Genomic DNA, 10618 nt, shown 5'->3' with positions numbered 1-10618 from the left:
ATATGCAAGACTTGAAGAAATTAGCTCAGGACTGTAAAAAAGATAGAACATAAACCATCAAAATGTGATGATTTACTGGCCATGATGTATCAAGACCATGGAAGACTGATGGAAGGGTTACACAATTTTGATTAATTCTTCAGAATTTGGCCATATTAGATTTTGGAGACAGGAGCACAGGATTAGAAATTTTTTGTCTTCAAATTTGAAACAACTTTCTTAGGAAATACAAAATGCACGCAGGGTAGTTTGGGCCTTAAGGCTCAGACCCTGTTTTTCAAATATGACGTCTTTTACTTTATGTGAAGATAGCTTCATAATGCATTTACCTATCCAGGTGATTCCAAGATTGTTTTTTCGTGACACTTTGTAGTTTATGTTGGTGGTAAATTTTGGTCATTATACTTTGCGTTTGTTTGTTAAAAAACGGACAATGTACTGAAAATTACATAAAATTATCAATTTTGAAAGTTTCTGTTATTCTCATGAAAACACAGACAGTCCTATCACACAAAATTCTTCCTAATTAACATTTCCCATATGTCTACTTTATATTGACATTGTTTCTTCAATGTCCTATTACTTTTCTAGGAAGTTAGAAGGCTTATAAATTTAGTAGCAAATTGTCAGATTTTCAAGAAAATTTTAAGATTTTGTATTCTAGGGACCTATTTAGTTGTGAAGTGACTTTGAGGGGCCTATATAATAGAAAACTCCCATAAATGACCCCATTTTTGAAACAGTGGTCTTCAAACTATTCAAAATTGTATATAGGAACTTTATTAACCCTTTAGGTGTTCCACAGGAATTAATGCAAAATGAAGGTGAAATTTCTAAAAGTCACTTTTTTATGCACATTTTCCATTTCAAACCACATTTTATCTGTAACAAAGAAGGGGTTAACAGCAAAACATACCATAATATTTATTTCTGCGATTCTGCAGTTTGTGGAAATATCCCATATGTGGCCCTTCTGTGCAACGTGACTCAATACGTGTCCTTTAGGGATTTCGGGCAGCAATTTCATTAGGATGGTTTTTAGATACTATGTTGCATTTACAAAGCCCTAGAAGTACCACAATAGTGGGAAACCTCCAAAAGTGACCCCATTTTGGAAACTGCACCCCTCAAAGAATTTCTCAGGGGGTGTAGTGAGTATTAGTATCCCAGACATGAATGCACAGCGGATGGTGAAGAGGGAATATGTAAGCGGTGCGGAGGACATTGGGAGCACCAAATTCCCTACTATGTCCCAGTAGCTCCTATGATTGGGGGGTCACTTTGGGGGTCTCTTCTATTGTTTTTTTTCTTGTAAGCTGCAAAACTGGTCTGTACCCTGATATACGCTCGCACCGCTTATATATTCCCCTCCTGACGCCTTTGGCGATTTTGGGTTTTTTTTCTCTTCACATTATTCAAGCTATATTTCTTTATTTTTGTGTTGATGTGGCCATGTGAGTGCTTGTATTTTTCCGGGATATGATGCATTTAGTAATGACACCATTTTTGGGTGCCTATAGCTTATTGGCTATTTTTTATTAACTCTTTTTTGCTGGATAAAAAAAAAAAAATCAATTCTGGCATTGCATTTTACTTTTTAAATGTTTTTCCACATGAGGTACAGCATAAGTATCATGTGAACTTTATTCTGCGGGTCGGTACGGTTACGGCGATACCTCATTTATAGGTTTTTTTATGCGTTAGTAATTTTGCTGAACAAAAACCCATTTGGGGACATAAATCAATGTTTTTTGCATCGCCATCTTCTGAGATGCGTAAAATTTTTATTTTTCGATTGACAGAGTTGGTTGAGGGCTTATTTTTTGCGAGACAACCTGTGCTTTTCATTGGTACTATTTTGGTGTACATACGACTTTTTGATCACTTTTTATAGCATATTTTTTAAGGTGAGATGGCAAAAAATCATTTCCGGCGGTTTTTTTCCGTTTTTTTTCTCGACATTTACCATATAGGTGAAATAATGTTTTAGTTTTATGGCACAGGTTGTTACGGACGCGGCGATACCAAATATGCATTGTTTTTATTATTTTTTAGGTGTTTTTTTTTTTATTTAACTCATTTGCTATAGAAAAAAGGGAATTTGGGGGCTTTATTAATTTATTTATTTATTTCACACACTTTATTTATTTATTTATTACACTTTTTTTTTACATTTTTAATTTCTTTTATAACTGTACTTGGACCAGTAATACTCTGATTGCTGGTCCAGTACTATAGCCTGCAATACACATGTATTGCAGGCTATATAGGAAGTGTGTCTCTGCAGACGCAGAGACACACTTCCGGGCATCAAGGCAGGATCACCAGGTAAGCGGGGGTCCTAGCAGCCCAGGGTCACTAGCCAGACCCCGGGCTACATAAAATTAATCATGGCACCCCCCGATCTCGCCGCAGGGGGTGCCCAGGAAGGGGGGGGAGATCAGAGAGAAAATGCTCTCAATGTCGCGGATCTGGAGCTCCGACCGGCAATTCACCGAGGCAGCTCGTCCTGGCTCTCGCCTGTGTAATGCAGCCGAGTGCTGGGTGTAATGGCGCAGGTACAGCTTCTGTGCCCGCGCCATTACTGGTCAGTAATAGTACTGACCTGAGCGCGAACGTGCTACTTGCCAGGACATACTATTACTGACCAGAGCGTTAAGGGGTTAAGAAGAAGCTTATTACATCTGCCGGGAACGTGTAAAATCTCCAAGGAACGATATGCAAAACTTGAAGAAATTAGCTCAGGACTGTAAAAAAAAAAAAGTAGAACATAAACCATCAAAATGTGATGATTTACTGGCCATGACGTATCAAGACCATGGAAGACTGATGGAAGGGTTACACAATTTTGATTAATTCTTCAGAATTTGGCCATATTAGATTTTGGAGACAGGAGCACAGTATTAGAAATTGCCGTCTTCAAATTTGAAACAACTTTCTTAGGAAATACAAAATGCACTGAAACATCTCTGAACCATATTTGGACTGTAAATGTCTAAATAAAGTAACTCAGAACCTCAATATAAGTGCAGACGTTCTATCAGTAGATGTTTGTGGATTGGAAGTTCTACTTCTAGCACCAGAATAACCTGAAAAGTGTATCCAGGAACCTCAATCCTATAGTTCGTACTAGAGTTTAAGACTGTGTGTCCTAACCAGGGGGTCGAGGAATTCTCTGGACTCCTTGGAACCCGATAAAAGGTTCCTCAGAAGATGGCCATGTCAAGAACTTTTCAATTTTAAGAGTAGGGATGACAAAATAATTTCAGAATGTCCAAAGATGTTTGACATGAAATCAGACAATTTTGGCAAGATTCTAGAATTCAAAAATGTTTTATTGACCCGTACACAATTTGTTCATGGGCTCACACATGGTAATAGGGTTGAGAACTTTTCTGACGCCCACTTGACATCTGCATTCAGGCCATTCCGTTCTACTCTATGCATAAAAAATGCAGAGAAAAGTCCTGCAAGTAGCAATTTTTTCTCCATTTTTCATACGGAAACCAAACAGACCCCATTATAGTCTATGGGGTCTGTGGGTTTCCTTTTTTTGCAGATTAGGTTTCCATTCGGGGAGTCCACTTGGGAAACCCATATGCAGATGTCTACTGGGTTTGAGAAGCCATTTTCTGTTTGTGGATCCCACATCCCGTCTTTCCTTTAGGCTTTCTGTTCCCTTCTTATTGGATCCATGGCTACGTTTCTTCTAAATAAGTTAAGACCTAGTGAGATCAAGTCCTACTCCTAAGATTAGGGCCTTTTCTTAAATTTGTTGAGTTGTTGAAGCACATTTATAATAGAATGAAACAGTTCAACTACTTTTTCTGCATGAATAAATCCCTCACTCCTGGTAACTGGTGGTTATAGTGAGGAGCCAATGATTGGGGTTTCATAAATAAGAGTGCCTAAAAGTCCCTCTGCTGTATATGAAGAAGTGCTATAAATGGTACATAGCTGTAGTAAGAGGGGTTCTAACAACGTTTGCACTGGGGCTTCAAATTACCCCTCTGGTGCTATTTGTTGCTTATCTCCATAGATTATCCAGGTGGACATTCTAGTTTCGGGAGAGCTTCTACGTTCTGCTAGCATTTACATTCACTGGGGAACACTATTAGATGTCTGTAACACCCTTCTCCATGACCTCCCAGCAAATACTCTCAATCCCCTCCAGTCCACCTTAAACTGTACGGCTCTCTTAAAACACCTCTCCCCCTGATCTTCATTGGCCACTCCCCCCTGCCAATTCCTTCACTGGCTACTAGTTGCCCAGCAAATAGAGTTCAAGTTACTAACACTGACATACAAAGCCATCCACAACCTGTCCCCTCCATATATCTCCAACCTAATCTCCCGCTACCTGCCCACACGTAACCTCAGATCCTCCAATGACCTCCTGCTCCGCTCTGCTCTCATCCGCTCCTCACACAACTATCTCCAAGACTTCTCTCGTGCATCCCCCATACTCTGGAACTCCTTATCACGACACATAAGACTGACCCCCACAATCACAGGCTTCAAGAAGGCCCTGAAGACTCCCCTATTCAGGAAGGCCTACAACCTCCAATAACACTATCACCGCACCGCCATCTGTACAGTCTCCCCCTCTCCTTCTGTCTCTACCCCCTTCCCCCATAGATTGTAAGCCCTCGCGGGCAGGGCCCTCTACCCCACTGTGCCAGTCAGTCATTGTTAGTATTATATTTGTTTTGAATATTTTGTGTACTCTCAAATGTACAGCACCATGGAATTAATATAATAATGTACAGCACCATGGAATTAATATAATAATGTACAGCACCACGGAATTAATATAATAATGTACAGCACCATGGAATTAATATAATAATGTACAGCACCATGGAACTAATATAATAATGTAGAGCACCATGGAATTAATATAATAATGTACAGCACCATGGAATTAATATAATAATGTACAGCACCATGGAATTAATATAATAATGTACAGCACCATAGAATTAATATAATAATGTACAGCACCATAGAATTAATGGTGATAGATAAATAAACAATAATAAAATTGTTTGTAATTTTTGGTCCAGAAAATTGTTCTCTATTTGTTATTGTTCCAGAAATATGGACTGGAATCTGAATTCATTCAGTGGTTTCAAGGGTCTGAGATCTTGGGATAATGGGGGCCATGTGTATCATTTGGAATTCAAATGTCATAAGGCCATAAATTTCATTTGATACTTCACCTTTCAGAACCTTCACGATATCTCTTCTGAAAAATTAAGTGTTTTACATTGGACTTTCTTAATCCTATAGGTGATTTTTACATAAGGCCACACGTATTAGGTAATCCTACTGGGTTCCATTGATACGAAGATGAATGAATTTTACTGTATTAATGAGTTTTATATTTGCAGAGTAAAGAACTTGTTATTGAGAACCAAATAATGTCATTGGGGAATTCTAGATGGAAAAACAAGACTTGTCCCTAGTGATATCTAATTACTTGTCTTTACGGAGAAGACCTCTTGTGTATCTGCCTGCCAAGGGTATAAAACCTGCCCCATATCTCTCCTCGTAGAGACTTTGCTTCTCCATTCAGCTATAGAGCAGACTTCATTGGACTCCGTTGGGCATCAGTTGGAAGGTAGCGTAGCATTTGTTGCTTTGTATTGAATACATGTCAATTTTTCAATTCTTAATATTGCAACAAAAAAATCTAAAACTATGGGAATACCTTGGTCTGAATAGTAGCTGTATACATAAAAATGTTAAAAAAAATTTGATTTACTAATAGTAAGATCAGGGTCAAATGTAGTGAGGTGACACCTAGGTCCGCATGGAACTTGCTACCCTACAGGTAGTAATAGAGGGGATAGATGATGCAATAACACATGGATATAGGATTTGTAGTGTGTGTATATATATATATATATATATATATATATATATATATATGTGGCTCCCGGGCTGCCAATGGGGAATCACTGGTCTAAGCTATAGTGTTTGCTTCAAAATTTTCCTCATTTTCTTTATAGTTATTACCAAAACATTATCCATTTTATGTACCAACGTGAGACCAGTGAACCAAATTTCCTATAAAGACAAGCCACAATTTCATACAATAACCTACAAAGCAATCTGATGGATAACTTGACCTACAATTTTCACTTGACAGCATTTTCCAATTCGACCGAAAACCACCTTGTACTTTTCCATTTGTTTTTATTCATCTACTTGACTGGCACATTGGGGAATATCCTTATCATTACCTTGGTGATCACGGATGCCCATCTACATACCCCCATGTACATTCTCCTCTGCAACTTGTCCTCTGTGGACTTGATATTCAACTCATCCACCCTCCCGAAACTCATGGACATTTTACTTTCCGGGAATGACTCCATATCCTTCATACAATGCTTCACACAACTCTACTGTTACATGTTTGCGGCTAGCACGGAGGACATCTTGTTGTCTTTAATGGCCTATGATCGATATGTTGCTGTCTGTAAACCCTTACATTACAACCTGATCATGAATAAGAAGAACTATGTCCTCCTCTTACTGGGCACCTGGATATCAGGATGTGCCAACTCTTTATTTTTGACCCTCTCGATCTACCATTTGGACCTATGTCCCTCTAATAAGATACAACACTTCTTCTGTGATATCAAAGCCTTGGAGAAGATAACTTGTAGTCATACCCAATTTTACACCCTACTATACATTGAAAGTGTGGTTCTTGGACTCTTTCCATTTTTGCTCAGCTTAACGTCCTATGTCAAAATTATTCTCATCATCGTAGGTATCAAGTCTACTGGTGGGAGGCGGAAGGCCTTCTCCACATGTACGTCCCACCTGGCCGTGCTAATCATTTTCTATGGGGTGGCTCTATGTATGTATGTGAAGCCGCCTTCTGGCCACTACGAGAAGGAAGACCTGGTGTTTTCCATAATGTACACAGCAGTCACTCCCATGTTGAATCCATTAATCTACACTCTGAGAAATAAAGAAGTAAAAGCCGCATTGTCAAGAATCTTTAGGATAAACCAAACAAAAAAATATTAAAGAATTGTTTGTTTTTTTTCCAAGAAATTAGCCCAAACCATTGACAATAGCCACCAAGCATATCCACCCTCTACTACGTTATACAGAAAGCACTGGGCATAAAATTCATTATGAAGGGCAATTTAGGTTCTTTCCATCCTGGGTTCCCCGTCAGTAGCCTGTTTACTGGCTCTTGCCTTGAACGAGGCTCTCTTAGATCTCAGGGAGTCAGGCAGGGACATAACTTGAGGGGGTGCAGAGGGTGCAGTTGCATTGGGGCCCAGGAGCCTTAGGGGGGCCTATAAGCACTGGCATCACGATTGAGATTGCAGCTTCCATCTGGTCCATAAGCCAAGAAGACCAACAGATGACCCTGACCACACTAAGGGGGATTAACCTCCTTTGTACCCGTAACCATCACTATCAAGTATTCACTGTAGGGATGAGGTAGGGGGCACCGGACAAAAGACTTTAGTTACACGACAGGAGTCAGGTTTCACATAGCAGCAAGCTGCAAAATGACGGGTGAATGGGGTCCTCCCTACTTTTTGCTCCGAATCCTCTTGTCCCTTTAGTAGTTGCTAGAATTGCAGACAGAACTTTAGCTAAGCTTTCTTTCAATCAGGGGCCAAGACTGACTTTACCCCCTTTGTTTTCCACAACACACCCGCATTCTCCTAGAACTTCTCCAGGGCAGATCTAGCAGATTCGAAGTTTCACCAGCTGGGATCCTAGAGCAGCGCCATATTTAACCTTTTTCCCACAGCAACAATTTTTTTGTTTTTGCATTTTCATATTTATTTCCCGATTTCTAAGAACCACAACTATTATTCTTCTTCAGTTTTGGGTATAAGGGCTTATTTTTTATGAGACAAATTGTAATTTATAATGGCACTGTTTAATATTCCATAAATGCAATGGGGACATGGAAAAAAAGAATGGGGTGGAAATACAAAAAACTGCAATTGGCACATTTTTATTTTTCTGGTGTTCATTGTGCAGTAGAGATATCCTTACATTCCTTAGATTTTGCAGGTCAGTACAATCACCGTAATAATAAATTTATAGAGATTTTGTTGTTTTATTACCTTTACCAACATCATTTTACATTTTTTGTAGATTGGGCATTTTTGGATATGGGGATGACTTATAGGTTGATGTTAATTTTGAGTTTGAATTTTTAGATTTTTTTTTTATAGTTTTTTAAGATTAAAGAATTAGCTATGTTTGGCCCCCTCCTTGGGGCTTTAGTCTGTGATCATTAAATTGAATGTACCATAGACTGCAATACTACTGCAACACTAATGTATTGTAGTCTTTGGTAAAATATGTATTCAACTGTTGGTAGCCCCCAATATTTCTATGGCAGCCCTGGAAGCTTTCAGAAGGATCGAGGATGCCATAGTATTTGGACAGCACCTGTGATCTCAGCATGGGGGAGCCGTACCTGTGCCTGAATGTAAGCAGTGATGGTGGGGGAGCCACAAAAAAAATAATGTCCACAATCAGAGAGGATTGTAGTCAGTACTGTAGGATCTCCTCTATTTGTAAAGCAGTGGAGACCCAACAGTTATGGCACCCACCCTACTTCTAAACGGGCTCTGTCTAAAGATATGACTTTTGCCATACTATTATGGTAGATACTGTATCAGGAAGGGGTTAAAGTCACACCATTTGTTTCCACCCACACTAATAGCAATGTGTTTTTTTCTTCCTATCAGTATGTCTTTGTAGTATAGGAGGAAATCCACGTAAACACAGGGAGAACATACAAACTCCTTGCAAATGTTGTCCTTGGCAGGATTTAAACCCAGGACTCCTGCACTGCAAGGCTGCAGTGCTAACCACTGAGGCACTGTGTTGCCCCCTACTAATGTCAACGTTTGTCTATGGTGATGGAACTCAGAACTTCATATTTAGGAGGGGATCCACATACTGTTGGCCATGCATTAGGACCGGTCTCTGATCCAGCTGATAGTTCAATGTGCTTGCAGCAAACCAGAATATGCCCCAATATGCACCATCTTTCATTGCAAGCCCTACTCCTTTCTTCTTACCCCTGTCACATGTTCTATCCACCTGAAGAAGTCGGAAGTCATCCAGGGAGACAAGGGTGCTGAGATGATTATTCCTCCATACTCTATCTCCCTCTCTTGTCCATGCTTCCCTTAACTCGTGGGGGGATGGTAGGTTCCTGCACTGTAACAAAGCTTTCTACGTGCACACAGCCTGCCGACTGCAGGCATCTTCCAAACATAAACAATAGACACAAAAACGATTTGGAAAGAAAGAGTCTGCAAGTTTCATGCAAGTTTTGCCTCTATACTTTATCTACCTCTCTTGTCCATGCTTCCCTTAGCTCATTGGGGGATGGTCGGTTTCTAGGCTCCAAAATATAATAAAAATACACTTAAAATTTAACTTTTATTAATTTACCAAAAGTAAAATAAACTACCTCTAAGACACATTTGGGGCCAAGATTCATCCAGGATAGACTATATAACAGTGGGAGTCGCCTAATCATATGGTGAAACTGTGTGCAGAGCAGTGGCCAGGATCGGTAAGTGACACCGTGGGAACAACAAGCACTATTATTATACTCGGGGGTCTTTTCAGACCCCTGAGCACAATGATCGGAGCCCCCGGAAAGGTAAAGGAACATAATACTGTGTGCAGGGGCCACTATGGTACATAATACTGTGTGCAGGGGCCACTATGGTACATAATACTGTGTGCAGGGCCACTATGGTACATAATACTGTGTGCAGGGGCCACTATGGGGCATAATACTGTGTGCAGGAGCCATTATGGGGCATAATACTGTGTACTGGGGACACTATGGGGACATAATACTGTGTGCAGGGGCCACTATGGGGCATAATACTGTGTGCAGGGGACACTATGGGGCATAATACTGTGTGCAGGGGCCGCTATGGGGGATAATACTGTGTGCAGGGGCCACTATGGGGCATAATACTGTGTGCAAGGGTCACTATGGGGCATAATACTGTGTGCAGGGGCCACTATGGGGCATAATACTGTGTGCAGGGGCCACTATGGTACATAATACTGTGTGCAGGGGCCACTATGGTACATAATACTGTGTGCAGGGGCCACTATGGTACATAATACTGTGTACAGGGGCCACTATGGGGCATAATACTGTGTGCAGGGGCCACTATGGGGCATAATACTGTGTGCAGGGGCCATTATGGGGCATAATACTGTGTACTGGGGCCACTATGGGGCATAATACCGTGTGCAGGGGCCACTATGGGGCATAATAGAGCATGCAGGAATGCGGCGGGGGGGTCAGTCGGTCGAAGTCTTCGGTGTCAGTCAGGAAGGGGGAGGTCCCATGTCAAAAGTTCGCCACAGAGCCCCGCCATTCCTAGTTACACCACTGGTGCAGAGTGTAATGCAACAACAAGCCGCACATGCAACCACTCCCCACGCCCCACCTGAGGCATTTCTGCTGGTAGTTTCCAGCTCATCAGAGGAAGAATAAAGTGGAAAAATGCCTGGGTGCATCAATGGTATACACCCAGGTCCAAAAGAAGGTAACGAGCGTTTGTGTGTCAGCCCAGAGAGC

At 40.8% G+C, this 10618-nt stretch overlaps 1 protein-coding gene across 1 annotated transcript; it reads left to right on the top strand.

Annotated features, from left to right (window-relative positions):
• Positions 1-6282: 6282 nt before the first annotated feature.
• Positions 6283-7047, top strand: LOC142204472 (olfactory receptor 2T11-like). Its single transcript, XM_075275784.1, has one exon. It carries the CDS (start codon positions 6283-6285, stop codon positions 7045-7047), a length of 765 nt encoding a protein of 254 aa, XP_075131885.1.
• Positions 7048-10618: the final 3571 nt, after the last annotated feature.

Source organism: Leptodactylus fuscus, chromosome 5 (assembly GCF_031893055.1).
Source record: "Leptodactylus fuscus isolate aLepFus1 chromosome 5, aLepFus1.hap2, whole genome shotgun sequence".
NCBI lineage: Eukaryota > Metazoa > Chordata > Amphibia > Anura > Leptodactylidae > Leptodactylus > Leptodactylus fuscus.
The sequence above is the reverse complement of the archived record's forward strand: the minus strand, read 5'-3'. Positions and strand labels throughout refer to the sequence as shown.

Bases quoted from the DNA above. Each gene is read 5' to 3' on its own strand.
- LOC142204472 (XM_075275784.1), top strand. From the start codon at position 6,283: ATGTACATTCTCCTCTGCAACTTGTCCTCTGTGGACTTGATATTCAAC.